We start from the raw sequence: 27,806 nt of genomic DNA on the forward strand, positions 1-27,806 counted from the left end.
CGCTGATTGTCCGAGACCCGCCTCGAGCCTTTAGTCTCGTCCCTGAAGCCGAGAATTGGCAGTTGTGTCTCCACCCCCCGTGCTTATTGGCCAGCCTGGCTGCGGGTGACAGTGAGTGGCAGACACCGGGCCTAGCGCTCCGGATCGGGCCGAGCTGAGCCGAGCCGAGCCGGCGGAGCCTCTGGAATCACACGGGTCGCTGTTTCTGAGGTGAGACGTGAGACGGTTATTGGAATCCCAGGGCCCGTGTCTGGCCTTGTCCAAGGGTGCCTGCGGAGCCCTAAGTGAGCTCGCGGCAGGTAACGGGGGAAGGGGCGCCGCTGGCGGGGCGGGGGCGTGCAGCCGGAATGTTTTGATTGCGGGCGCGCGCAGACGAGGGCGCGCGCGGGCGCCGGGGCCGCGCGCAAGGTTGTCCGCTGTTGGGAGCTGCCAGCCCTTGGCCTGGGGCCGGGCGACCCTGGGGCGAAGTGGACTCCGGTCTGCGGTCGCCGCGGCTGGATGTGGGGAGGCAAGCCAGCCCACCCGGGCTATCAGCTGTAGGGCTGACTCGATCCCCGGAACATCCGCAGGAACCCCTGAGCCCAGGCCCAGCCGGCCGGGGCTCCACGGGCCCTGGTCCACACGGACCCTGTGAGTGGTGACTTCCCTGAGGGGCAGGACTCTCACTTGCCCAGGGAATCCCACCGGGGCCAGGCTGGGCCAAGATCCACGGCCCCCAGGGGCTGCACGGACAGGTGAGTACTACGACCATGCCTGGCTCCCAGGACCTAGGGAACCCACAAATTCACCTAGGATCGGGGATCTACACTGACCCAGTCAAGGTTTCCCATCCAGCAGGTTTGCTCACCGGCTGGATCTTTGGTGCTAGGGAAGTAAGAAGAGAGTGACCAGAAAGGTCCTCTTGAGGAAAGACTCTCTTGGGGTTTTGTGGACCCTGAGAAGTATGTCATTTCTGAGGCTAAGGTGGAGCAATGGAGAGATAGTCCAGAGGGGCCCCTGGCCTCAGGTCTGTACCCACTCATTCTCCATGGGGTCCCTAAGTTACTTCTTGAGACTCTGGAGTTGGAACAGTGGCCCTCTTTAGCGCAGCCAGAGGAAGTGCTGGTAGTCCTGGGCTGGAAGGGTGCTTCTTCCTCACTGCAGCCTTCCTGCCCCATGCTTGGCCTCCTCTTCATGGGGTGTGGATGGGTGGGAGGGTGGGGTTCCTTTTTATCCCCACTCCCCACTCTCTGGGGCCTGACATCTTCTCCTCCAGCAGCTGCAGAGCATCGAGGGCTGGAGTGGAGCACGTACTGTCCATGGAGCTGGTAGGGCCATGTGCTTTTCTCAAACATTTGTTTGCAAAGTGCTTCCAACCTGCTAGTCTCTTGGGAGACCAGGGTTCCCAAGATGGGTGGGGGAGGGACTTTTCTGTCCGTTAAATAGAAGATGAAACAGCCCCCAACAAAGGGGCAGATTCTGGCTTTGGGCCAGGAAGGCAGCAGTAGACACCAAGACTGGCCAGAGTTAAGGCCCCCCTAGCCCTGAACTTACTGCCTTCCTTGTGTTACTACTTCTCTGCCTCTGAGCCAAGCAGGCTGGTAGTGGAGACAAAGCCCAAGGGTACTTTCTTACTCCTTTTTGCACTAGGCAGGGCAGCCCGTGGGCAGCAGCTGGAACTGAATCAGGGTCTCTTCTTCCTCATTGGCAGGTGGTCAAGGTGGACAGGGGGTGGTGGTGATGGCGCAGTTTGACACTGAATACCAGCGCCTAGAGGCCTCCTACAGTGATTCACCCCCAGGGGAGGAGGACCTGTTGGTGCACGTCGCTGAGGGGAGCAAGTGTGAGTTCTTGGACATGACAGCCATAGGGAGAGCTGATGGAAGACCATGGAGGGAGCAAGGGGCTTGTGTTCTCCCAGAGCTCTGACATCTCTGTTCCTATCCCACAGCACCGTGGCACCATATTGAAAACCTTGACCTCTTCTTCTCTCGAATATCCTTTTGTGTTTCTGAGTTGGAGCTCTGGGACCTTTAGTGTCTCTCTAAGCCAGGTCTCTGGTGGAAGGTGGGGGTAGGTTTGACTCTAATATCTGGAATGGGGAATGGAGCTCATCCTGAGGCTGAAAGAGGCTGGTGAAATCATCATTAAGTAATGATAGCCCACATTTACCAAGATCTGTTGCCCGTGTCTACTTTGTGGTGTTAATTTGTGGAGCCTTTCTAAGGCTAAGCCTCCATTTTTTTTTTTTTTTTTTTGAGATGGAGTCTCTGTTGCTGCTAGAGTCCAGGGGCAATCTCAGCTCACTGCAACCTCCACCTGCCGGGTTCAAGCGATTCTGCTGCGTCAGTCTCCCATGTAGCTGGGATTACAGGCACCTACCACGATGCCTGGCTATTTTTTGTATTTTTCATAGAGACAGGGTTTCACCATTGTTGACAAGGCTGGTCTTGAACCTCCTGACCTCAAGTGATCCACCCGCCTCAGCCTCCCAAAATGTTAGGATTACAGGTGTGAGCCACCACACCCAGCCAAGCCTCGTTTTTGATGGGATGTTAATAATCGTAAAAAGTAACATCTTTTGACTCATTCTGTGTCAGCTCTGTGTTAAATACTTTATATGCATTATCTCAGACCTAATACTCCCATGAGATAAGTGTTATTCATTCCTAATGTGCCACTGTGGACGGACAAAAGTTGAGAGGTTAAGTAACTTGGTAAAGTCACACAGCTAGAAAGTCACAGAGCCAGGACTTAAGCTTGAGTGTGTTGACACCAAAGTCTGTGCTCTTACCTGCTGTCTTTACTGACCACTTTTTCTTAACAATTATACGTTTATAATCTGCACCAGAAGAATGGCTTCACATGTATGCTCATCGGGGAGATCTTTGAGCTCATGTAAGTATAAGAAGGGACAGATGATGTGGTAAAAGAATACGTGTCTTTCCTCTCCTTGCACTCACGCCTGGCCCAACCTGCCAGTACAACTCAGTCCTAGGCTAAAACTTTGTAGACCTCTGTAATTCAGGGACTGGGTGTGGCACCAAAACTTACAGCTTCACCTTTCTTTTTTTTGAGATGGAGTGAGTCTCACTCTGTCGCCCAGGCAGGAGTGCAGTGGTGCGATCTTGGCTCGGTGCAATCTCTGCCTCCCAGGTTCAAGTGATTCTCCTGCCTCAGCCTCCTTAGTAGCTGGGACAACAGGCATGTGCCACCATGCCTGGCTAATTGTTTTTGTATTTTTAGTAGAGATGGGATTTCACCAAGTTGACCAGGCTGGTCTCCAACTCCTGACCTCAGGTTAGGTTATTCACCTACCTCGGCCTCCCAAAGTGCAGGGATTACAGGCATGAGCCACCATGCCCGGCCAAGCTTTCCCACAAGAAAAGCTTTCCAAGGCTTATCTCTTCCGTGAAGAGAACCCAGGTCTTGGTTGGGTGCGGCAGCTTACACCTATAATCCCAGCACTTTGGGAGGCCCTAAAAATACAAAAATTAGCCGGGTGTGGTGGCGCATGCCTGTAGTCCCAGCTTCTTGGGAGGCTGAGGCACAAGAATCACTTGAACCTGGGAGGTGGAGGTTGCAGTGAGCTGAGATTGTGTCACTGCACTGCAGCCCAGGTGACGGAGTGAGACTCTCTCTCAAAAAAAAAAAAAAAAAAAAAAGGAAAAGAAAAAAGAACTCAGGTCTTGACCTTGATCATCTCAACGCTCCAGTGGAAAGTACATTGTTCAGTCAGGAGGTCTCAGAGATGCCAGCCACAGAGAAAAGCCTCTGTTCTGCCTTGGCTGTACCATGGCCTGCTCCTAGGCAGAGAGCCTCCTGGGAGAGAGAAGCCATATAGCATTGCCAAAGGGGAAGGGGCTAAGAAGCCCTCCTTCAATCAGAAAACTCCCCCAAGGGCTTTTAACTACAACCTCAAAAGGCAATCAGGGACTGGAGATCAGAGACCCACAGGATGAAACCTTCAAGAGTCCAGAAGTGGTGGCTGAGGTTACCATGAGGTGAGGAAAGCAGGCTGCAGCTGTGGCAGCTGAGGCTAAGAGCAAAGAGTGGGCCTGAGACAGTTCTGTGGGGCTGAGGAGCAGAGAGGGCCCACTGGGAGTTCTCCAGGCCCTTCCAGTTCCCAGTCTTGTTCTGCCACCTCCAGACTCTTCTCTTCCCACTGGGTTTCACTGGGGCCTCTCTGGCTCTCTGACTGCACTCCTTCTTTCCAACTCTCCAGGCAGTTCCTCTTTGTGGTTGCCTTCACTACCTTCCTGGTCAGCTGCGTGGACTATGACATCCTATTTGCCAACAAGATGGTGAACCACAGTCTTCACCCTACTGAACCCGTCAAGGTCACTCTGCCAGACGCCTTTTTGCCTGCTCAGGTCTGTAGTGCTAGGTAAGGGCTGCAAGTCAAGAGGATACCATAGCCTTGAGTTCTGCTAGCAGGTGGGTAATAGAGTGGAGTCTGAGGCAGCAACTCATACTCCAGAACTGACTCAGGCTCAGTCTTGCAAAAATACTTCAGGATAGCAGCGTCTCTACCAAGACTCCTTCCTTGAGGGCCACCTCTCCTCCCCTTCTTTTTTCCCACCAGGATTCAGGAAAATGGCTCCCTTATCACCATCCTGTTCATTGCTGGTGTCTTCTGGATCCACCGGCTTATCAAGTTCATCTATAACATTTGCTGCTACTGGGAGATCCACTCCTTCTACCTGCATGCTCTGCGCATCCCTATGGTAAGACTGGGAAGTTGGGCACTTAGCCCATAGTCTAAGATGTACTGGGAGGTATGGGTGTATACCTGGGCATCAGTTGTCCTTATCTGTCATTGGCAGGTCAGGAAGTGTCTCTTAAGCTCACAACCCTTGAACCTCACTTCTAATACAGGGCAAGGGGGTCGAGGCAACAACTCCACCTTCCATACTTTGTCTCTTCCTCACCTCACCCTGCAGTCTGCCCTTCCGTATTGCACGTGGCAGGAAGTGCAGGCCCGGATTGTGCAGACTCAGAAGGAGCACCAGATCTGCATCCACAAACGTGAGCTGACAGAACTAGACATCTACCACCGCATCCTCCGTTTCCAGAACTACATGGTGGCACTGGTTAACAAATCCCTCCTGCCTCTGCGCTTCCGCCTGCCTGGCCTCGGGGAGGCCGTCTTCTTCACCCGTGGCCTCAAGTACAATTTTGAGCTGATCCTCTTCTGGGGACCTGGCTCTCTGTTTCTCAATGAATGGAGCCTCAAGGCTGAGTACAAACGTGGGGGGCAACGGCTAGAGCTGGCCCAGCGCCTCAGCAACCGCATCCTGTGGATTGGCATCGCTAACTTCCTGCTGTGCCCCCTCATCCTCATATGGCAAATCCTCTATGCCTTCTTCAGCTATGCTGAGGTGCTGAAGCGGGAGCCGGGGGCCCTGGGAGCACGCTGCTGGTCACTCTATGGCCGCTGCTACCTCCGCCACTTCAACGAGCTGGAGCACGAGCTGCAGTCCCGCCTCAACCGTGGCTACAAGCCCGCCTCCAAGTACATGAATTGCTTCTTGTCACCTCTTTTGACACTGCTGGCCAAGAATGGAGCCTTCTTTGCAGGCTCCATCCTGGCCGTGCTTATTGCCCTCACCATTTATGACGAAGATGTGTTGGCTGTGGAACACGTCCTGACCACCGTCACACTCCTGGGGGTCACCGTGACTGTGTGCAGGTGGGCCAGGGCCGCAGGCGGGAGCAAGCCGTCTAGCATTCCTGGGAAAGCCTTACATCTCACCATGACCCTGATCCCACTAGGTCCTTTATCCCGGACCAGCACATGGTGTTCTGCCCTGAGCAGCTGCTCCGCGTGATCCTTGCTCACATCCACTACATGCCTGACCACTGGCAGGGTAATGCCCACCGCTCACAGACCCGGGACGAGTTTGCCCAGCTCTTCCAGTACAAGGCAGTGAGTGGAGTTGGAGTTAGGGCCTGCTAGAGACTGGCTGGTAGCTTGGTGGTGAGGGCTGGGCTCCCTCCTGCTTGCTCACTTGTGACCTTGGTCCCGCCCTTTTAGGTGTTCATTTTGGAAGAGTTGCTGAGCCCCATTGTCACACCCCTCATCCTCATCTTCTGCCTGCGCCCACGGGCCCTGGAGATTATAGACTTCTTCCGAAACTTCACCGTGGAGGTCGTTGGTGTGGGAGATACCTGCTCCTTTGCTCAGATGGATGTTCGCCAGCATGGTCATCCCCAGGTACTGGGAGAGGAGGGAGCCAGGTGGCCAGGGATAATGCTGGAACATACAGTGTCTTTGGGAAAACCACAAAAAGACACCTCTTCTGAGTCACACAAAGGCAATCCTATACCAGGGGCACACTGCTTGGGAGCCTGGGCTGGATTTCAGCCCTAATTTGCACCCTGGGCCAAGCTCCCTTAAGAAAGGCACAACACAAGTAACTAGCTCAGCATGCGGCCCTGCCTGGGGTGGGGGGCACCAGGGCCCCTGGGAAAGATTGACAGTGCACGGTGGTTTCCGTCCTCCAAGGGTAAGGCCTCTCCACTAACAGGAAAGATGCAGGAAGGCTCCTGGAAGAGAACAGTCCTGCTTATTCTGCTCTTCCTTGTGCAGTGGCTGTCTGCTGGGCAGACAGAGGCCTCAGTGTACCAGCAAGCCGAGGATGGAAAGACAGAGTTGTCACTCATGCACTTTGCCATCACCAACCCTGGCTGGCAGCCACCACGTGAGAGCACAGCCTTCCTAGGCTTCCTCAAGGAGCAGGTTCAGCGGGATGGAGCAGCTGCTAGCCTCGCCCAAGGGGGTCTGCTCCCTGAAAATGCCCTCTTTACGTCTATCCAGTCCTTACAATCTGAGTCTGAGGTGTGTTCCTGGGGACTGGGAGATGATGGGCAGAGTGGACTTCAGGAGCTGGGAGTTGAGGACCGGGCATGGGGTGGAAGGCTTCCTTCTGTCTCTTCAGTATGCACCATTGGGGCCTGAGATACAGAATACTAGGGGACCCCGGAGGCCTTTTTCGTTTCTTAAGAATTCTACCTACCCCTTTCTTTCATAGCCCCTGAGCCTTATTGCAAATGTAGTAGCTGGCTCATCCTGCCGGGGCCCTCCACTGCCCAGAGACCTGCAGGGCTCCAGGCACAGGGCTGAAGTGGCCTCTGCCTTGCGCTCCTTCTCCCCGCTGCAACCTGGGCAGGCGCCCACAGGCCGGGTGCACAGCACCATGACAGGCTCTGGGTGAGTAAATGGGGGCCAAGATGGGAGGGCATGGCAGCCCTCAGCAGCTTGTGTGGGTCTTGGAAAAGTTCACAGCTGCTGTCTGTCTATACTGGGAGAGACAGGGTGGATGCCAGGACAGCCAGCTCCGGGAGCAGCGTGTGGGAAGGACAGCTGCAGAGCCTGGTGCTGTCGGAATACGCGTCCACAGAGATGAGCCTGCATGCCCTCTATATGCACCAGGTGAGTATGCAGCTGAAAAACAGAGTAGAGGGTTTAGATGCGGAGAAGTAAGACTGGGGTTCCAAACCCTTCTCTGCCATTTACCTGCTCTGCCACCCCCAATCCCATATCTACCTTCTTAATATCCTTTTTAGCTAAGCGTGCTCTCATCCAGGGCCTTCACACACTTGCAGTTTCCCCTGCCTAGAATCCACTTCCCTGGGATATCCAGATGGCCTCCTCCTTCTTCTCAGGTCTCTGCAGCTGCCGTTTCCCTAAGACTTTCTCTGATTACTCTCAGTAGAAGGCTTCCTTGCCCACCCTCCTGAGTCTTCCTGTCTTAGTTTTCTCCATAGCATTTAGCACCATGTGACATACCGTGCTTTTTCCTTATTTATTTGCTTATTCTGTATCCCCTCTACCAGTATATAAGCCTCACAAGGGCTGGCATTTCTGTCTGTTTTGTTCACTGCTGTCTCCCCACACCTAAAAGAGTGCCTGGCACTTAGACCATCAGTCGGTTTGTTCTTGAATCAAATGAATAGGTAAAATGAGGGCCATTACAACACAGGCTTGTGAATGTAACCTGCAAAGATCAGAGGTATATTACACACTATTAACATAATAGGTGCTCTGAGGCAAGGATTCTCAGGGAAGGGGTAAAGCAGGAACTGACTGATAGCAGGTTGGAGGGCAGCTGTTTCAGATGGACATCCTTCTGTCCCCCACTAACGAGCCCCCCATTTCTCCAGCTCCACAAGCAGCAGGCCCAGGCTGAACCTGAGCGGCATGTATGGCACCGCCGGGAGAGTGATGAGAGTGGAGAAAGCGCCCCTGATGAAGGGGGCGAGGGCGCCCGGGCCCCCCAGTCTATCCCTCGCTCTGCCAGCTATCCCTGTGCAGCACCCCGGCCTGGAGCTCCTGAGACCACCGCCCTGCACGGGGGCTTCCAGAGGCGCTACGGCGGCATCACAGGTATCCAGTTGGGGGTATAGAAAGAAACAGGCTGCAGGGAAGAGTAGTTCTTCCAGGGCCTCTCAAGGGGAAGAAAGAGGTCTGAGGGACCAGGCCCAAAGACTCACCCCCCAAGCAGCCCCCAGCCTGTTCCTCATTCTTGTGTTCCTTCTGTGAGTATGCTTACTCTTACTTGTTTCCAGATCCTGGCACAGTGCCCCGGGCTCCCTCTCATTTCTCTCGGCTGCCTCTTGGAGGGTGGGCGGAAGATGGGCAGTCGGCATCAAGGCACCCTGAGCCCGTGCCCGAAGAGGGCTCGGAGGATGAGCTACCCCCTCAGGTGCACAAGGTAAGGGCCCCAGGGCCTAGGAACAAGTGCCAGAAGTAGTAACTTCCAGGGTGAGGTAACAGCCTTTCAGGGGAAGGAAGGTATGCCCACCCCCACACAGAGATTCTGTACCCTCCCCTCCAAAATACACTACCCCTTCTTTTCTCAACTGCTCTGCAGGGCTTGGTTTTTCCTTTCCTTACCTCCCCAGGAATCAACCTTTCCTGTCCCTTTATCTCTAGGTTTCTATGGGGCTAGCAGGTATCAACCAGTAGCTGAAGACTATCTCTGTTACCAACCCTTTCTCTCCACAGGTATAGACAAAACTGAGCAGAGTTCCTATGGCCCAGGATGGAGGCCACCGCTGCCCTGCCATCCCATCCCGTCTTTCCGCCATGGGAGGGCTCCTCTGAGTGTTGCCTGGCCCCACGTGTGTGGTGTTTGTGTGTCTGTGCCTGGCCAATGGAGGTGCCAACACTGGGCTTGCCACAGCCCCAGGAGAGGAATTTGGGGCCTAGGAACTGAGGGCACACAGGACTCTAGCCTCATCCCCAAGACACCCTTGGCTCAGAGTGTGGTGCTAGAAACCGGTCCCCAGCCCAGCCCCAGTACTGCCACCTTTACACCTACCCCTGCAAGTCCCCAGAGGGCTGCCCACCACAGAAGCTGCCAAGCAGGGAGAACCTGTGCCAACTGTGGAGTGGGGAGGTTGGGCCTGGACCCTCAACTCCTGCAACGTTCCCTAGCCCCCTCAATAGATGAGCAGGTCAGGCTGTGGCCCTTACCTCACCCGCAGTTCTCGCCCAGTGCTGCAGCCGGCTCACCTCTCTCCGCTTCCTGCACATCACTGGCCTGTGTGTGCTGCTTGCTCCTGTTCTGTTCGCTTGCTCCCGTTCCATTCGGCTTTTGCTTTGCGTTGGGGTGAAGGCCCTAGCTTCCAGCTCCCCTCAGCGCTATCTTTTGACACTAAGAAAGAAGGTTTCTAAATTGTAGGAGCAGGATGGAAATACTTTGCTGCCCTTTCCAACTTTTAGGATGGGCCCCCAGGAGACTAAGGTCTTCCTGGGCCCTCATTGCTGCTTATCGTAACCCCCATCACCTGCACATGGGACAGACCGGGCTGGAGGGTGACCTCAGCTATGTACGTCCCAGCAAGAGAGCTCTGGCCCGCATCTCGCTGTCCCCTGGAGGGGGATGAAGGGCGATGCCTCGCCCGAGGCTTTGGGCTGCTGCACTGCATGCTGGGACTGCTCCTACTCTGTCCCACCCCTCACCCAGCTGTGGTCCGGCTTTGGGAGAGTGGTGAATTGCGCTGCCCGAACTCGGAGCTGAGCAGGGTACGGACCGTGTACAGCTTGATAACCCTTAATAAAAAGGGAGTTTGACCAGACTTCTTGTTGTCTCGCGCGGCTAGAATCCTGGGAACAAGAGAAATGGGATGGACTCGGCCGGGGTCTAGAAGAAAGTATGTTTAGGACGTCGCTCAGATACGCTGAGCTAGGCGGCTGGCGGAAGGGCAGCTTCCGACCCACGGTTCCGTGGAGGTCTGTTTCCAGCCCCAAGCCACGATTCCGTGGAGGCGTCCAGCCGAACGTGGTGGTCAGATTTCCCTCCCTGAGCACGTAAACAAGCCGGCTCTACCTCTGTATTTTGCATTCCTCGCGTGCACCATTTCCCCTGCCCCCCTTCGGAAACATTTGGCCAATGGGAACCCTGGGTAGGGGCTGGAGGCGGTCATGTGGGCGGGGCTACAGCCGTGGATCGCGGTGCGAGTCCAAAACCGAGCATTCCCGTGGGCCTGCAGTCGGCGGAAGGGTCCCGGGACCAGAGCCAGTGGGGCCGGGATCAGACGGCGTACGTGCCCTGCGTGAGTGCGTGGCGGCGGCGCGTGCGCGAGGGGAGTGGGCAGTGAGGCCTGGTCCACGTGCGTCCCTTCCCGGGACCCCCGCAGCTTAGCGCCCAGCGGCTACCTGAGCCGAGACACCCGGATGTCCTCGCCCCTCTCCGAGTGATCAGTCCTGTCCTTTGGTCCCGCAGTGCCCTTAGTCTCCGCCGGCGTCCACGCATTGCCATGGTGACTGTGGGCAACTACTGCGAGGCCGAAGGGCCCGTGGGTCCGGCCTGGATGCAGGATGGCCTGAGCCCCTGCTTCTTCTTCACGCTGGTGCCCTCGACGCGGATGGCGCTGGGGGCTCTGGCCTTGGTGCTGGCTCTTCCCTGCAGGCCCCGGGAGCGGCCCGCTGGTACTGATTCGCTGTCTTGGGGGGCCGGCCCTCGCGTCTCTCCCTACGTGCTGCAGCTGCTTCTGGCCACACTTCAAGTGGCGCTGCCCCTGGCCGGCCTGGGTGGCCGGGTGGGCACTGCCCGGGGGGCCCCACTGCCAAGCTACCTACTGCTGGCCTCCGTGCTGGAGAGTCTGGCCGGTGCCTGTGGCCTGTGGCTGCTCGTCGTGGAGCGGAGCCAGGCGCGGCAGCGTCTGGCAATGGGCATCTGGATCAAGTTCAGGCACAGCCCGGGTCTCCTGCTCCTCTGGACTGTGGCGTTTGCAGCCGAGAACTTGGCCCTGGTGTCTTGGAACAGCCCACAGTGGTGGTGGGCAAGGGCGGACTTGGGCCAGCAGGTGAGGGACTCTGTGGGGAGGGGGAAGCCTCTGCCGGCCGGGCCTGGGAAAAAGCACTGCATGTCCAGTCACACTGCTTCCAGGCTTTAGGATGCCTCAAAGCAAAGGGAGAAGGGAGGGGCTGAGTCCTGCGGGGAGCTGATAGCCAGCTGGTGGGGTGTGTCTTTGCTGAGTCACTGTGGTTTTGCTTTTTTTTTTTTTTTTAAGCCTGTAAGTGCTGCATGTGTTCATGACACCAGTCCCTGGCCCTATTATAAGTAGTAATACAATGAAATTTTATTCTCAATGATACTCTCTCCACTTATATTTCATTCTAGGTTCAGTTTAGCCTGTGGGTGCTGCGGTATGTGGTCTCTGGAGGGCTGTTTGTCCTGGGTCTCTGGGCCCCTGGACTTCGTCCCCAGTCCTATACATTGCAGGTTCATGAAGAGGACCAAGATGTGGAAAGGAGCCAGGTACAGCTCAGTTTCTTTTTTTTTTTTTTTTTTGGAGACAAGGTCTTGCTCTGTCACCAGGCTGGAGTACAGTGCCACGATCTTGGCTCACTGCAACCTCTGCCTCCCGGGTTCAAGCGATTCTCCTGCCTCAGCCTCCTGAGTAGCTGGGACTACAGGCACATGCCACCATGCCCAGCTAATTTTTGTATTTTTAGTAGAGACAGGGTTTCACAACGTTGGCCAGGATGGTCTCGATCTCTTAACCTCGTGATCCACCTGCCTCGGCTTCCCAAAGTGCTGGGATTATAGGCGTGAGCCACCGCGCCCAGCCTCCTTTTGTTTTTAAGACAGAATCTTGCTCTGTCACCCAGACTGGAGTGTAGTGGCGCAATCTCAGCTCACTGCACCCTCTGCCTCCTGGGTTCAAACAATTCTCGTGCCTCAGCCTCCCAAGTAGCTGGGATTGCAGGTGTGCACCACCACACCCGGCTAATTTTTGTATTTTTAGTAGAGGTGGGGTTTCACCGTGTTGGCCAGGCTGGTCTTGAACTCCTGACCTCAGATGATCCACCTGCCTCATCCTCCCAAAGTGCTGGGATTACAGGCATGAGCCACTGCACCAGGCCCCACCTCAGTTTCTGAATCCTAGAGTCTCTTCATATCATTGCCTGTCATCATTCCTTCCCTGCAAAATGAAATGCTTCTTTTCCAAATCTCAGTTTGCAACTTAGTTTTTCTGACCCCATCAAGGATCACTTGTGGGTCTGAGATACCTGGGAGCTATAACCCGATATGTTTTTCCCTAACGGGTTTTTGGCTAGTGCACTTGCTTGATTTCTGAGCTCCCCTCCTACATGTTTCACCATCCTAGGTTCAGTCAACAGCCCAACAGTCTACCTGGCGAGATTTTGGCAGGAAGCTCCGCCTCCTGAGTGGCTACCTGTGGCCTCGAGGGAGTCCAGCTCTGCAGGTGGTGGTGCTCATCTGCCTGGGGCTCATGGGTTTGGAACGGGCACTCAACGTGTTGGTGCCTATATTCTATAGGAACATTGGTGAGCAGGAGGAGTGCCAGCTCAGTGTGCTGGTCCTTCATCAGTTTGGTGGCTGGGGTGGTCCTTACCTAGGGAGGTGGGACAGAGCTGGGTGGTCAGAAAGAGGCTGTGGCTGGTACCTGGGGCCATTTTGCCTGAAGAGAGTCCTGGGTGCCATAAGTGGGCTCTGACTCTTTTTCTCCACAGTGAACTTGCTGACTGAGAAGGCACCTTGGAGCTCTCTGGCCTGGACTGTTACCAGCTACGTCTTCCTCAAGTTCCTCCAGGGGGGTGGCACTGGCAGTACAGGTATGAGAGACTCCGCCCTTATCCTGCTAGGTACAGTCCCCTCCCACAGGCATTCCCTCACCATCCACCTCTCCCAGCATTCCTCCCCAGCCCCCATGTGCTCTCAGACCTTTCACTTCCTGGTGCTGGGCTGATATCCCTCAGCTCCCAGGCCCTACTGAGGCCTCCCCTGGCTTCCTACAGGCTTCGTGAGCAACCTGCGCACCTTCTTGTGGATCCGGGTGCAGCAGTTCACGTCTCGGCGGATGGAGCTGTGCATCTTCTCCCACCTGCATGAGCTCTCACTGCGCTGGCACCTGGGGCGCCGCACAGGGGAGGTGCTGCGGATCGCGGATCGGGGCACATCCAGTGTCACAGGGCTGCTCAGGTGCCACCCCAGTGGAAAGGGCATGTGGGAGGGTGGAGCCAGAGAAGCAGGGAGAGGGGCCTGTAGGAGGAAGAGAGCAGACCCTGCCTGAGGAGCTGCCCCTCCCACCTTGGTGTTTTTTAAATCATAGGATTATTGTATACATGCTCTCCTAATAACTCAGGTAATGCAGGCAGAGGGCAAATCTCTTTCGAGCTGCCCTCACTTCTTCAGAGCTTCGCACTGTTTAGTATGTTGGGTTCTGCTCTTTTTTGAGACAGAGTCACGCTCTGTCACCCAGGCTGGAGTACAGTAGTGTAATCTCTGCTCACTGCAACGTCTGCCTCCCAGGTTCAAGCAATTCTCCTGCCTCAGCCTCCTGAATAGCTAGAATTACGGACCGGACGTGCACCAGCGTGCCTGGCTAATTATTGTATTTTTAGTAGAGACGGGGGTTTCACCATGTTGGCCAGGCTGGCCTCGAACTCCTGGCCTCGTGATCTGCCCACCTGGCCTTCCAAAGTGCTGGGATTATAGCTGTGAGCCATCGTGCCTGGCTGGGTTCTGCTTTTTTGCATTTTTACATACATACTACATATGCAGACTCACATAACTAATATGGTATCGTGGAGGTTTTTGCTAAAACAAATGGTATTGTGACATAGCCATCATTCTCAGAGTTGTTTATTACCAGAACATTATGGAGATATGTTTTTCTTTCATGCCTGAAGGTCTCCCTCATTCATTGTGATTGATACAGAGAATTCTGTAGTTTGGGCATGGTGGATTTAGCCACCCACCTCTTGGGGTAGAATCAATTAAGACTGGTTCCAGTCTGTTGCTTGAAAATAAAACACTACCCTGAAATGTCTAGAGGCAGCGTTGCTGGGTCTAAGTCCCCAAACCTTTCTTATTCACTTGACCTGCCCTCCTAGCTACCTGGTGTTCAATGTCATCCCCACGCTGGCCGACATCGTCATTGGCATCATCTACTTCAGCATGTTCTTCAACGCCTGGTTTGGCCTCATTGTGTTCCTGTGCATGAGTCTTTACCTCAGTGAGTGCTGCTGGGTGACACCATCTCCGTGGACTATCCAGAGACTCCCTTGGCCATGAGCTCTGCCCCCACTCAAGTGACCCACCTATGGGAGGTGTTGGATTGGTGGACTTGAATGGGCTCCTGGTGCTCCTCATGTGATGGGCGGGTCTCTTCTGTCAAATCAAACCTTAGCTCAATCTAGCTGAGGGGCTGGGGAAGGACATTCTTGTCACGTTAAGTCTGCGCTGTGGACACAGGTCAAGGAAGCCTCGTTTGTGTAACAAGATGCAGCTTGCTTTCATTTGTTTACCAAAAGCGTTTTCTACACATGAGGCTTTGTGCAGGTTGCAGAGATGCCTCCCTGTGGAATCTGGGTCTCTGGGCTTGAGCATAGGTTTAGTGTGTACATGGCAGGTAGTGGACATTGACATTTGGTCTCTGCTTTTGGGGATGATGTCCTATTCTGCTCCCCATCCTGTCACTCTCCAGCCCTGACCATTGTGGTCACTGAGTGGAGAACCAAGTTTCGCCGCGCTATGAACACACAGGAGAACGCTACCCGGGCACGAGCAGTGGACTCTCTGCTAAACTTTGAGACGGTAACAGAGGCCCCAGTGGCAGTGGTGTAAGGTGTGGAGATGTGGAGGAGTGTGGTTAGGACCACTGGGGCTGACAGAGAGTGGGGGTGTGATGTTTGTGTGATGTTTGAAATCAGGAAGGAGGACTGAGAGTTGGGGGGAATGACCCGAGTGCCATGTGTTGTGCCCATGCCAAATAATTTTGGTTTGAACTCATCAGGTGAAGTATTACAACGCCGAGAGGTATGAAGCGGAGCGCTATCGGGAGGCCATCATCAAATATCAGGTGAGGGTGCTAGTTTGAGGTCTCCAGAGAATAATACCCTGGCCTGGTAGAATTTTCAGGGCCAGGAGTAATAGTCGAGTGTTGGGGTGGAAGGGGCCTGGGCCCAGGTTTGGACTCACTGATGGCCATCGTGTATAGGACATTCCTCTTCCTGTGTTACTGCCCTCAGGGTTTGGAGTGGAAGTCCAGTGCTTCACTGGTTTTACTAAATCAGACCCAGAACCTGGTGATTGGGCTTGGGCTCCTCGCCGGCTCCCTGCTTTGTGCATACTTTGTCAGTGAGCAGAAACTACAGGTGAGGCAGGATCTTGGATGAGAGAGTGGGGCACAAGGAAAAGGGGGCCTGGGGCCTGTGTCTGGGCCACCAGGCTCTTGGGTAGGAAGTGGGCAGGGTGACACAAGAAGAGCAGCCTGCAGGCCTCCCGTGACGTGGTCCGCTTCCTTGATCGCCACAGGTTGGGGACTATGTGCTCTTTGGCACCTACATCATCCAGCTGTACATGCCCCTCAATTGGTTTGGCACCTACTACAGGTAATCTGAGCCCTGGCCCTCACCTGTCCAGGGCACATTACTATTTCCTGGCTACTCAGAGAAGTCCTAACCAGCACCTTTTTGCAGGATGATCCAGACCAACTTCATTGACATGGAGAACATGTTTGACTTGCTTAAAGAGGAGACAGAAGTGAGTGAAGGGAGAGGAGTAGGGTTTGGGGAAGGAGGAGCTGTGTGGTGTTTCTTGTGCTTGGAAAGTACAAAGCTGAGAACCTCAGCACACATGGGTGGTGCCCTTCCAGGTGAAGGACCTTCCTGGAGCAGGGCCCCTTCGCTTTCAGAAGGGCCGAATTGAGTTTGAGAACGTGCACTTCAGCTACGCCGACGGGTGAGGCCTTCCTTTGCTTTTCTGTGCTTTTCTGCACACTGCCTTCCTACTTCTCACTGCTCTGAATCCCTGCTTTTGGAAAAGAGCCTGGGCAGGGGAGGGGCAGGGCCTACTAGCAGCTCTGGTGATGGAGGGCGCCTGCTGAGCAACCACCCTTCCTTGCAGGCGGGAGACTCTGCAGGACGTGTCTTTCACTGTGATGCCTGGACAGACACTGGCCCTGGTGAGAGGAGACTCAGCCACTCGGCCCAGATGCCTCAAGCTTCCCTCATTCAGTGCCCATGGTAGCTCATGACCCAGGGTGTGGAGTCAGAGAGCCCAGTCATGACAGGCAACAGGATTGAATGGTGCAGCCTCCACGGACATCGGTGACCTCTTGGAGAGGGAACCTTAAAAGCCAGTGGGCCTCAGCCGGGTGTGGTGGCACATGCCTGTAATCCCAGGACTTTGGGAGGCTTAAGTGGCCACATCACCTAAGGTCAGGAGCTTGAGACCAGCCTGACCAACATGGTGAAACCCCATCTCTACTAAAAATGCAAAAATTAGCTGGGCGTGGTGGTGGGCGCCTATAATCCCACTACTTGGGAGGCTGAGGCAGGAGAATCACTTGAACCTGGGAGTCGGAGGTTCCAATGAGCTGAGATCGTGCCATTGCACTCCAGCCTGGGTGACAGAGTGAGATTCGATCTCAGAAAAAAAAAAAGCCAGTGGGCCTGAGATTTTTTCCACTGTTTCCAATGCAACAGGTGGGCCCATCTGGGGCAGGGAAGAGCACAATTTTGCGCCTGCTGTTTCGCTTCTATGACATCAGCTCTGGCTGCATCCGAATAGACGGGCAGGACATTTCACAGGTAAGGCTGCTCAGGAGAATACTGTAGTTTAGGGGTCTGTGTGTGGAGGAATGATAAGGGCTGGGTGTCCAGAGAGAGTCGATGTCACCCTTGCAACAAACTAGGGCCATTCTAGCATGATATAACCTACAGTCACACAAGTAAAGTAGTCCTATGAAGGATTTGTGTGGTGCCATAAAAGCTACAAAGGTGGCTCATGCCTGTAATCCCAGCACTTTGGGAGGCCGAGGCAGGTGGATCACTTGAGCCCAGGAGTTCAAGACCAGCCTGGGCAACATGGCAAAACACCCTCTCTACAAAAAATACAAAAATTAGCTGGCCATGCTGGCACACACATGTAGTCCCACCAGGAGGCTGTAGTGAGCTGTGATCATGCCACTGCACTCCAGCCTAGGTGACAGAGCAAGGCCCTGTCTCAAAACAAAAACAAACACACACACACAAAAACAAAGGTACAAAGATCTTCTGTAGCCAGGTGTGGTGGCTTACACCTGTAATCCCAACACTGGGAGGTCAAGGCAGCAGGATCATTTGAGTCCAGGATTTTGAGACCAGCCTGGGCAACATATCCTGGCAACCCCATCTCAACAAAAAATTAAAAATTAGCTTGACATAGTGGCAAGTGCCTGTGGTCTTAGCTACTCAGGAAGCTGAGGTGGAAGGATTGCGTGAGCCCAGGAGGTCAAGGCTGCAGTGAGCCGAGATTTTGCCACTGCAATCCAGCCTGGGTGACAGAGTGAGACTCTATCCCAAAACAAAACAAAACATCGACGGCAATCTGGTGAAGCGGGAAGAGAAGATGGGGAAACACAGAGGAGTGATTTGCCCACACGGCTAAGATCTGGGGCAGTGATGGTGGGATTCTTACCAGGGCCTCTTATCCCATGTGCTTCTGGCCAGCCTACCCTCCCTCCCAGGCCTTGGGGGTATCTCACAAGGCAGAGTGTGTGGTCTTTTGGCCCTAGGTGACCCAGGCCTCTCTCCGGTCTCACATTGGAGTTGTGCCCCAAGATACTGTTCTCTTTAATGACACCATCGCTGACAATATCCGTTACGGCTGTGTCACAGCTGGGAATGATGAGGTAGAGGCTGCTGCTCAGGCTGCAGGCATCCATGATGCCATTATGGCTTTCCCTGAAGGTAAGATTTCTTTGCAGAGAGTCCCCTCCCCTCCTGGTGTTGCCCTGTTAATCTCTGACCCCTGTTCCCTCCGTTTGTTTCTTCCACGTAAGAAATGTGTGGTGGGTAATATCCACAGGGTACAGGACACAGGTGGGTGAGCGGGGACTGAAGCTGAGCGGTGGGGAGAAGCAGCGTGTCGCCATTGCCCGCACCATCCTCAAGGCTCCGGACATCATTCTGATGGATGAGGTGCGCCCTGGGTCTCCTCCCCTCCTTCCTCCCTTGTGTATACTCAAGCCATTCCTGCTGGGCACTGTCCCCACCTAGAACAGATATCATGAATCCACGTCTCACAAAACACACTTTACAGTTCTCAAGCCCAAACAAGGCTCTTGTATATTCTTGAGGCCTCAGCCAGCAGCCTGCCTCCTCCTTCCACTGGGGTTTTGAGTGGCAGGAACAGTTTTACTTGGACCCTCTCTACAGGCAACATCAGCGCTGGATACATCTAATGAGAGGGCCATCCAGGCTTCTCTGGCCAAAGTCTGTGCCAACCGCACTACCATCGTAGTGGCACACAGGTACAGGACTACAGGCCTGGGGCGGCTGGCGGTGTGGCCGCTTTGGGTGGGGTAGTAGGCAACTGATCTTTGACTTTTCAGGCTCTCAACTGTGGTCAATGCTGACCAGATCCTCGTCATCAAGGATGGCTGTATCGTGGAGAGGGGACGGTAAGACACACATAGATCAAAAGGACAGGTCTTCCGAATTGAGGGCTCCAGGAAAGGGGGTGTGAAGTCCCAGAGGCTTCTGGAGGGGACCTCCCTTGCCCATCCCAGCCTCTCTGCGGGCTGGCGGCAAGGACCCTTGGGGTAAAACTGATGGTTGGGACTCACACTTTCCTCCTCACCCCAGGCATGAGGCTCTGTTGTCCCGAGGTGGGGTGTATGCTGACATGTGGCAGCTGCAGCAGCAGGGACAGGAAGAAACCTCTGAAGACACTATGCCTCAGACCATGGAACGATGACAAAAGTTTGGCCACTTCCCTCTCAAAACCCAGAAGGGAATAAGATGTATGCCCTTTCCCTAGCTTATTTCATCCTGCTCTTGGGGTGCGGTGCTACTACACTAAGGGAAAGGGACCTTTCAGAAAAACACCTTTTGGGGAAATAAAAATGTGGCCTGTGTGAGGATCACTGTGGCTTTGTGGGGTGGGGTACTGCAATGGGCCTCTACCCGTATGTCAGGTGAGCATTCTTGACATGGCTTTTCTGTTTGAGGTTAGAGAGGAGAGAGAAACACACCACTTGTATGTCCTATCAACTGCCAAGATCCTTTATTTTCTCCAGGACCCTTCCTGCCCACTCCATGTCAGGGCAGCTCCAGCACAAGGGAAATGACATGATGAAGGGGCTGATAGTAGGGCCTGGCCAGCATCCACCGAGGGCCCAACCAGGCAACAGTTGCTAGCTGCTCTCTCCCATTCAGCTGGAACACTAGCAAAGCCTTCCAGAGGCTCCCAGGGCGACCTCCACATCACTCCCGCTTGTCTCTGCCCTCCAGGCTACTCCGGGCCGCCTCTCCCTGTGTACCCTAGAGGTGTGAGGGCCACAGTCCTCCTCAGGTGAACCTCCCTCCCCAAGCCCAGGGCCCTAGCACAGGCTGCAGTTGGATGGCTTCAAGCTGCGGCTCTGGGCCTGGAGCAAGGAGAGGGGAAGGAAGGGAAGACAGGGTGCAACGTCAAGGAAATGAGGGGACGGCCCTCATTTCAGAGCTCAGTACAGGATGGAGTCATACTGAAAACCAAAGGACAACCACCATTCCAAAACTCTGCACCACTCAGAAGAACCCCCATCCCTGACTTCTTCCTCCCTCCCACTGCAGCACCCATCTTCACCCCGGCCTCATACCTGCTGCCGCTGGTATTCTGCCTCACTGGCTGACAGTGCTTGTGCTAAAGCTAGGTCTTCTTCCTCCTGACAACTGGGAGGGAGGAACAGTTTAAGTTGGATGATGGTAGGATCTAAAATTTGAGTATCTGTTCTGTGTATGTCGGGCCTCACAGTGCCGAGCACTGCTGGGGATTATCTCAGTCTTCATAGTAACACTACAAGGTGGGTGTTAGTATTGTCCCCATTTTTATAGAGGAAATGACGGCTCCATGGGTTAAATAACTTGTCAAGGATGATACAGTTTATCTTAATTTTGAGCCCACGTTGCCAGCAATTATCTTGCATTGTGTCAGAGTTGTCCCACCTACTTCCCTCCAGACCAAACCCTTGCCCACAGCTTGCCCTTTCACAAGAGGGTAGCATACCTTGGAACCTGGGGTTTGGTCTCTGCCAGGGACATTTCCAGGGCCCGCTGCAGAGCTTCATCCTCACTCTGCAAAGGGAGAAAGAAGACCAGTGTCCTTGGACTTCACTCTCTGTGTGTTTGTTTCTGTCCATCCAACCTCTGCCCAACTCACCAGGCCGTTCTGCAAAGCAATCACTGGAGGGGCTGTCCAGGATGGAGACTGGGTTGTGGCTCTATGACCAAACATTGAAGAGGTGGAGGTCAGAGGTGTGAAAGGGAAAAAGGGGGAGCAGGGAAACGGGCAGGCCTACCTGCTGGGAGAGGGACAGGAAGGCATGGTTCGACTTGGGCTGGGGACGGTGCTTGTAGAAGCCACATTTTGTGCTCTGGAGATGGCAGCAAGTCTGTAGGGAAAGATATTGTTGGCATGTCTCTAAGAACCAACCTTACCCAGGAATTCAGGAGGGGAGTTCTGGAAAAACATGCACTTGAAAAGGAAGCTAAAAGACTCCCCTAGCCAACAGGGATATGGTTGAAGCTCCCCAATTTGTAACAACAGAGCTTGAGTCAGTTCCAAAAGAATGCAATAGTCCCAAAGGCAAGTAGAAGACTTGGCTGCAGTTACCCTGCCCGGCTGGTTGGGTGCCCCTCCCCAGAGCAATCATGGTCCAGTGGGTGCCGGTGCTTGATGCAGAAGTTTCGGCTACAGCGTTCACAGGTCAGTTTCATCATTTCTCGCTGCCGGCAGCCAGCGCGCTCACACTTATTGGTGAAGATCTGAGGTGAAGTGAGAAGGTTGTCCCTGCTGAGACTCTGACTAGCTGTTTGGGTTTCCAGGCATCCGTAGTTCTGATCCCTACAATGTTTACCTTACGTTTTTGCTGTGCTGGATCAGAGCGACAGTCTCTGTCAATGTGCTCTCCCACAGCACGGTCAGGGGGCTCCCCTCTGGCCACAGGCACAGGCACATTACAGAGAGGGCACACAGGTACCTGGATATCCTGTAGTCAAGGAGCAAGGGTCAGTGTGTGGCCCACTCCAGTCCAACAAATCTCTGGTCCTGAAAGAACTTGGATAGGACCCAACACAAACACTCAAAAAAACAGTGTTTCCCAGCACTGACAGCCTCAGAAAGACAAAAGGGAAAAGAAATGTAAGACACGGATTTGGGGTATTCTGCACGCATTCTCCATCTGCCCGCTTTCACCCTGAGGATCGCCCCCTCACCTTTTGGTAAGCAGATCCACAGTGATGCTGGGCGTAGGCCACATGGTCTGCGCAGAAGATGCCTAAGCAAGCATCACACTTAAGCGGCAGAAAATCTGCAGAGAGTTGGTCGGATTGCAGGTCCAGGGGGACCTCGATGTCCTTCTCTCTCACTCAAGCCTTCCACTCAGCGGAAGGCAAATACCACCCTATTTGCGACACACTGCCGCTTCCCAAGCCCATTACCTCCTTGGCCCCGCCCCCTCTGCCGCTGACCCCCCCCCCAACTTCAAGCCCCGCCCCCCGGCATTGCCAGCCTGGGAACCCACCCACCCCTCCCCACCTGCGGTTCAAAGTCCCTTTCCGCTGGGCCCCGCCCCCCGCGCGCTCCGCCCCTCACCCAAGCGCTGACAGCTCGGCTCCGAACAGTGAGCCCCGAGGTCCGGAAACTCCATCGCCAGGCCGGGTGGGGTCTGCTAGGAGAAGCGACGAGTGCTGAGAGGCTCTAGGGCTCGTGCTCCGGGTCCGGACCGCGACCCCGCACTCTGGCGGGCTCCCTGCTCCGCCCCTTCCTCTCCCCCGCCCAGCCCGTATTACCGGAGCCCCCGCGCCAGCCGGCCCACGGCGCCCGCTCCTCCCTCGGCGCGCGCGGCGCGTTGACGTCATCACGCAGGGCTGGCGCGTCGCCGCTGTCTCCCGGCAGCCGGGGAGCGCCTGGGTCGAACCTAAAACCCCGCCTTGCTCGGGGAAGCTGAGAGCCGGAAGACTGTCCCGAGGCGACGGGATGTTCGTGCGCGGCTCCGCGACCCTGGGCGCTGGCGTATTCCGCAGAGGGTCTCTCTGAGGGATCAGGGATGGGCGAAAGGGCCAGCGAAGGCAAAGACGGATATCTTAGGGGATGGAAGGCTAGGTGGTTTGGGGTCTTTCACAATTCGGTCCTTAAGGCCCGCTTCACACACGATGCCCTCCTCCTGGCCATTTTGTTCACGGTCACGGCTGCCCTTCGTCTCCACCAGCTGACAGCTCCCATATTTCCCTGAAGTACAGGTGTCTCTAGAGCTGCAGATCCCTCCTCCAGTTTCGACTTGGGTACCCTCCTCAGTCTGAACTAGGTGCACCTGCTATGTGATCTTCCTTCTTCCATTCTAGCACCCATATCACTAATGAGCTGTCCCCCAGCCCCTATATAAGTATACTGGGAAGTCAGGAACCACGTCTACCTTGTTTCGTTTTAGGTCCCAGCACCTAACAGTGCCTAGAACAGTGTGATCCTCAGTCTTTAGTGTGAATCCAAATCGCCTACAGAGCAAGTTTAAAATGCGGATTTCCGGGCCCTGGAGCTTCTAATTCAGTCGGAAGCACCTGAAGGAGTTCTGACACAGATTGCCCATGCACCACACTCTGAAAAACACTAGCCTAGAATATTCTCAGTGATCATTAAATAAGTGTAGCCAGGACTACAGGCACAAGCCACCATGCCCAGCTAATTTTTAAATTTTTATTTTGTAGAAATGGGGGTCTCACTTTGTTGCCCAGATTTGTCTCGAACTCCTGGCCTTAAGTGATCCTCCTGCCTTGGCCTCCCAAAGTGCTTGTATTACAGACGTGAGGCACTACACCTGACCAATATTCTTTTTTTTTTTTTTTGAGACAGAGTCTCACTCTGTCGCCCAGGCTGGAGTGCAGTGGCACGATCTCGTCTCACTGCAACCTCTGCTTCCCGGGTTCAAGCGATTCTCCTGCCTCAGCCTCCCAAGTAGTTGGGACTACAGGTGCACACCACTGTGCCCGGCTAATTTTTGTATTTTTAGAGAGGGGGTTTCACCATATTACCCAGGCTGGTCTCGAACTCCTGACCTCGTGATCCACCCGCCTTGGCCTCCCAAAGCGCTGGCATTACAGGCTTGAGCCACCGCGCCCGGCCAATATTCTTTTTATTTTAAATTACTTCCAGGACTTTATAAATGCTTTTATTTTGTTTCAATATATAAACTGTCAGATTTCAAATAATTGTTTTCCAGTCTCATTATAATCATTTGAGTCTAAGAATTTCGTTTATTCCTTTTTTTCTCCATATATATTAATCGGTATAATTTAGAATTGTAGGCTTCCAGTCCCGGCATGGTGGCTGACGCCTGTAATCTCAGCACTTTGGGAGGCTGAGGCAGGAGGATCTCTTGAGCCTAGGAGTTCCAGCCTGGGCAACATAGTGAGACCCTGTCTCTACAAAAATAAAAAGAATTGTAGGCTTTCAGTTTGGAGAAACGTGTATGGAGCAGACTAAGCAAAGATAAACACTGCTGCTCTCCCCACTCCCACTTTACAAATGCTCAGATAACCAAAGTCTTGTGGAACTCAAAAAATAAAAATCTTCGGATCTCATTTTTGAGCATGAGCCAGAATGCTTGAAGTGCCATGAAGTCATTTGTTCTTATAGAAATACCTCGCTAGGCACAGTGGCTCATGCCTGTAATCCCATCCCTTGGAGGCCAAGGTGGGAGGGTCACTTGAGACCAGGAGTTTGAAACCAACTTGGGCAACATAGCAAGGCCTCCCTCTCTACAAAAAATAAAAAAGTTGGCCAGGTGCAGTGACTCATGCCTGTAATCCCAGCACTCTGGGAGGCTGAGGCAGGCAGATCACGAGGTCAGGAGATCGAGACCATCCTGGTCAACATGGTGAAACCCCATCTCTACTAAAAGTACAAAAAAAAATAAGCCGGGCGTGGTGGCAGGCACCTGTAGTCCCAGCTACTCGGGAGACTGAGGCAGGAGAATGGTGTGAACCCGGGAGGCAGAGCTTGCAGTAAGCCGAGATGGTACCTCTGCACTCCAACCTGGATGACAGAGCGAGACTTCATCTTGAAAAAAAAGAAAAATTAGCCAGTGGTGGTGGCGGGTGTCTGTAGTCCCAGCTACTTGGGAGGCTGAGGCAGGAGAATGGCATGAACCCGGGAGGCGGAGCTTGCAGTGAGCCGAAATCGCGCCACTGCACTCCAGCCTGAGCGACAGAGTGAGACTCCATCTCAAAATAAATAAATATATACATACATATATACATAAATGAAAAAATTTTTAAAAATTTAAAAGCTGGGCATGGTGGCATCCACCTGTTGTCCCAACTACTCGAGAGCCTTTGGTGGGAGGATTACTTGAGCCCAGGAGGTTGAAGTTGCTGTGAGCTATGATTGTACCACTGTACTTCAGCTGGATGACAAAGTGAGACTCTGTCTTTAAAAAAAAAAGAAAATCTGAGGCTGGTTGATTTATAAAGAAAAGAGGTTTAATTTACTCATGGTTCTGCAGATTGTATAGGATGCATGGTGCCAGCATCTGCTCAGCTTCTGGTGAGGCCTCAGGAACCTTCTAATCATGGCAGAAGGCCTAGGGGGAACAGGCATGTCACATGGCAAGAATGGGAGCAAGAGAGAGAAGAGGGAAGTCCCCGAGTCTTTTAAAAACCAGATCTCATGTGAACTAACTGAGTGAGAACTCACTCATCACCAAGAGGATGGCACTAAGCCATTTATGAGGGATCCACCCTCAGGTTCCAATCATCTCCTGCCAGGTCCCACCTCTAACATTGGGAATACATTTCAACATGAGATTTGGAGGGGACACATATCAAGACCATATCATGCCATAACAGACTTACCTCAGAGACCCCAGCGACCACAATGAAAGTGAATGAAGCTCTCACAGTACTATCTCTCTTCCCAGGCAAACATTTTTCTGACTGATGGGTTATAGTCCTGACTAAGCTCTCTGTACTGATTACCAGCCCAGGGGCCTTCTCATTGTGTGATGCTGTCGTCCCACGATTTAAAATGGTGACCAAAGTCACCATTCCCCAATACACAGTTTGGATGTAGCCTCCTTGCTTCCTGAATAAAAGAATCCAGGAGAACACTGAGAGAGAAATCAAATAACATTTTGCAACTTGAATAAGCTGTTTCAGGAGGTATCAATTAACAACTGAGCATTGCTTAAGTCTCTTTTATTGTAGACCAACAAAGCATACACAGACCTGCTAAGCAGCCTTGCACTTTAGCTGTGGGTAAGTATGAGCTGCAGCCTCTCACTGGGATAGTAGATATAGGTTCCCTATAAATTCGCAGGCAGAGTTATAGCCAGATACCAGTTATCTTAGCTTTAGCAGGTCTAAAGCAGACAAGGTCAAAGTGAGGATAGTCAGAAAAGGTGTCTTGGCTCCAATTCTACTTGAATATTAGTTTAATGATATTTGTCTCAATGGTTTTCCTCCTCTCAATTGACCCTTAGTGAAACAGTGCATATAGAAATGGAAAGAAAAGGTCAGGCACAATGGCTTATGCCTGTAATCCCAACACTTTGGGAGGCTGAGGCAGGAGGATCACCAGAGGCCAGGAGTTCAAGACCAGCCTGACCAACATGGTGAAACCCTGTCTTTACCAAAAATACAAAAATCAGCCAGACATGGTGGCAAAAGAGCAACACTACGTCTCAGTAAATAAATAAATAAATAGGAAAAAAAAAAAGAAATGGAAAGAAAAACTAGCACTTATTGTTGAGTCCTGCTCTTCCTCACGTGTTAGCTTATTTAATCCCCTGTGAAAACCTTTTGAAGTAGACATCATGTATCCCCATTTTGCAGATAAAAAAACTGAAGTTGAGAGAGATTACATTACTTGCTATGAAGTCAGAATCTGGGCCAAAATTTTTGTATTGTCTTCAGTTCTATGTTCTTTCCATCATACAAATTTGCCTCCCAAAAATCTACTGCTGGCCCCTCCTTAACAAATTAAAAGAGGAATTTGTTTTTTTTATTTTTTATTTTTGAGATGGAGTATAGCTCTGTTGCCTAGGCTGGAGTGTAGTGTCATGATCTCGGCTCACTGCAACCTCTGCCTCCTGGGTTCAAGCAACTCTCCTGCCTCAGCTTTCCAAGTAGCTGGGACTACAGGTGCCCGCCACCACACTCAGCTAATTTTTAGTAGAGATGGGGTTTCACCATTTTAGCCAGGCTGGTCTAGAACTCCTGACCTTGTGATCCACCCACCTCTGCCTCCCAAAGTGTTGGGATTACAGGCATGAGCCACCATGCCCGACCCGAAAAAAGGAATCTTAAGTGATGATTTTTCTTAGAGTGTTTGTAGAAAATCCCAAATCTCTCCATGGGTTATCAAAAATCAAACACCTTATCAGTGCAAGGTATTTAAATATCTAAGTGAGAGAACCAAGATGGGGAAGCTGTTTGATTGAAGCTGGTTTCAGATCCTAGGAGATTAGTCGGCTGGCATGACTGCCTTCCCTGAGCTGCCTTGCTCCCTCGGATGTGTGATACACAATCTTTGTGACAATACTCAGCCATTTGTCCTTAGGTGTACTAGCTCTCCCATAAGCTCATTTTAGATGCCTAGTTTAGACAAAAAGTTCAGATTCATATAACTTTACAGGTTTCACAGTGATTTCATATATATTCAATCCACTAAAATATATAAATGTGTGTGTGTGCGCGCGCGCGCGTGTGTGTGTGTGTGTATATATATATATATATATATATTTTTTTTTTTTTTTTTTAACTCCAGCTAAATACCAACTGGAGTTGTCAGGTCTTAGATGCAGCAACTAGTTCAAAGTGAGAAGGACCAAATACAGTGGCTTTCCAAGTATTTCAACTTTGACCCACAGTAAGAAATATATCTTACATCTCCTCCCAATGTATATAAATATAAAATCAATGTTGTTTAAGCTGCACCAAATTGATTTCACAGCCCACTAATTTCATAACTCCAAGTTTGAAACCCATACTCTAATGGGAAGGTGCAGGACACGGAAATGGAAGCTAGTAATGGCCAAGAGTGAGGCTGGGGAGGCACAGTGAGAGTGCTCCAGGCAGACAAGATGCCAAATGCACTCCAGCCAGAGGCGGGGCCTGGGGAGAGCAGCGCAAAGGTTATGGATGACCTTCACGTAGAGCTTGGAGGAGTCTGAGGGTGCAAGAGGCGAGAGGTGAAAGACAGACTCTGTAAAATGTGGTAAAATGAATGCATGTGATTTTATGTTTGCTTCCTTCCCAAAGCCCACTGAAATAACAGTAAAACAATAAGGAGAACAGAAGCGAAAACAATACATGAAGATATGACAAA

At 52.9% G+C, this 27,806-nt stretch overlaps 3 protein-coding genes across 9 annotated transcripts; 2 read left to right on the forward strand and 1 right to left on the reverse strand.

Moving 5' to 3' along the window:
* Positions 1–37: 37 nt before the first annotated feature.
* ATG9A (autophagy related 9A) lies at positions 38–10,065 on the forward strand. Of its 6 annotated transcripts, none has more exons than XM_030916268.1 (17): positions 81–210; positions 570–734; positions 1,256–1,307; positions 1,691–1,822; positions 1,931–1,974; positions 2,813–2,877; positions 4,205–4,366; positions 4,565–4,706; positions 4,923–5,671; positions 5,755–5,908; positions 6,017–6,196; positions 6,572–6,820; positions 7,014–7,192; positions 7,297–7,414; positions 8,146–8,368; positions 8,551–8,696; positions 8,990–10,065. In XM_030916268.1, the coding sequence occupies exons 4-17, from the start codon at positions 1,720–1,722 to the stop codon at positions 8,993–8,995; spliced, it is 2,520 nt and encodes an 839-aa protein (XP_030772128.1). In that variant the 5' UTR covers positions 81–210; positions 570–734; positions 1,256–1,307; positions 1,691–1,719; the 3' UTR covers positions 8,996–10,065. The 6 variants fall into 6 exon arrangements, with proteins under 6 accessions (XP_010358587.1, XP_030772128.1, XP_030772129.1 ...); XM_030916269.1 differs by having other exon boundaries at positions 1,259–1,307; XM_010360284.2 differs by lacking the exon at positions 570–734 and having other exon boundaries at positions 85–210.
* A 354-nt stretch (positions 10,066–10,419) lies between these two features.
* On the forward strand, positions 10,420–19,362 carry ABCB6 (ATP binding cassette subfamily B member 6 (Langereis blood group)). Its single transcript, XM_030916277.1, has 19 exons — positions 10,420–11,295; positions 11,613–11,750; positions 12,604–12,784; positions 12,971–13,072; positions 13,256–13,439; positions 14,354–14,475; positions 14,947–15,056; positions 15,256–15,321; positions 15,491–15,616; positions 15,777–15,853; positions 15,941–16,004; positions 16,117–16,202; positions 16,368–16,425; positions 16,949–17,053; positions 18,019–18,193; positions 18,312–18,424; positions 18,662–18,756; positions 18,838–18,906; positions 19,091–19,362. The coding sequence occupies exons 1-19, from the start codon at positions 10,747–10,749 to the stop codon at positions 19,200–19,202; spliced, it is 2,532 nt and encodes an 843-aa protein (XP_030772137.1). The 5' UTR covers positions 10,420–10,746; the 3' UTR covers positions 19,203–19,362.
* Positions 19,363–19,487: 125 nt separating this feature from the next.
* Positions 19,488–22,332, reverse strand: ZFAND2B (zinc finger AN1-type containing 2B). 2 transcript variants are annotated; one of them, XM_030917000.1, is made up of 10 exons: positions 22,277–22,332; positions 22,080–22,152; positions 21,701–21,795; positions 21,343–21,474; positions 21,099–21,250; positions 20,785–20,877; positions 20,646–20,706; positions 20,493–20,560; positions 20,086–20,158; positions 19,488–19,768 (listed from the first exon to the last, which is right to left on the reverse strand). In XM_030917000.1, the coding sequence occupies exons 2-10, from the start codon at positions 22,132–22,134 to the stop codon at positions 19,712–19,714; spliced, it is 786 nt and encodes a 261-aa protein (XP_030772860.1). In that variant the 5' UTR covers positions 22,135–22,152; positions 22,277–22,332; the 3' UTR covers positions 19,488–19,711. The 2 variants fall into 2 exon arrangements, with proteins under 2 accessions (XP_030772860.1, XP_010358578.1); XM_010360276.2 differs by having other exon boundaries at positions 19,488–19,872.
* Positions 22,333–27,806: the final 5,474 nt, after the last annotated feature.

The sequence above is a fragment of the Rhinopithecus roxellana genome, chromosome 14, assembly GCF_007565055.1.
Source record: "Rhinopithecus roxellana isolate Shanxi Qingling chromosome 14, ASM756505v1, whole genome shotgun sequence".
In the NCBI taxonomy this organism is placed as follows: Eukaryota; Metazoa; Chordata; class Mammalia; order Primates; family Cercopithecidae; genus Rhinopithecus; species Rhinopithecus roxellana.

Bases quoted from the DNA above. Each gene is read 5' to 3' on its own strand.
- ABCB6 (XM_030916277.1), top strand. From the start codon at position 10,747: ATGGTGACTGTGGGCAACTACTGCGAGGCCGAAGGGCCCGTGGGTCCG. The intron at 11,296-11,612 runs GTGAGGGACTCT...ATTTCATTCTAG, and splicing joins GGGCGGACTTGGGCCAGCAG to GTTCAGTTTAGCCTGTGGGT. The intron at 15,322-15,490 runs GTGAGGGTGCTA...TACTGCCCTCAG, and splicing joins AGGCCATCATCAAATATCAG to GGTTTGGAGTGGAAGTCCAG.
- ATG9A (XM_010360285.2), top strand. From the start codon at position 1,720: ATGGCGCAGTTTGACACTGAATACCAGCGCCTAGAGGCCTCCTACAGT. The intron at 5,909-6,016 runs GTGAGTGGAGTT...CCGCCCTTTTAG, and splicing joins AGCTCTTCCAGTACAAGGCA to GTGTTCATTTTGGAAGAGTT. The intron at 8,369-8,550 runs GTATCCAGTTGG...ACTTGTTTCCAG, and splicing joins GCGCTACGGCGGCATCACAG to ATCCTGGCACAGTGCCCCGG.
- ZFAND2B (XM_030917000.1), bottom strand. From the start codon at position 22,134: ATGGAGTTTCCGGACCTCGGGGCTCACTGTTCGGAGCCGAGCTGTCAG. The intron at 20,878-21,098 runs GTAACTGCAGCC...CTTTCCCTACAG, and splicing joins CACCCAACCAGCCGGGCAGG to ACTTGCTGCCATCTCCAGAG. The intron at 20,707-20,784 runs GTAGGCCTGCCC...GTTTGGTCATAG, and splicing joins TCCTGTCCCTCTCCCAGCAG to AGCCACAACCCAGTCTCCAT.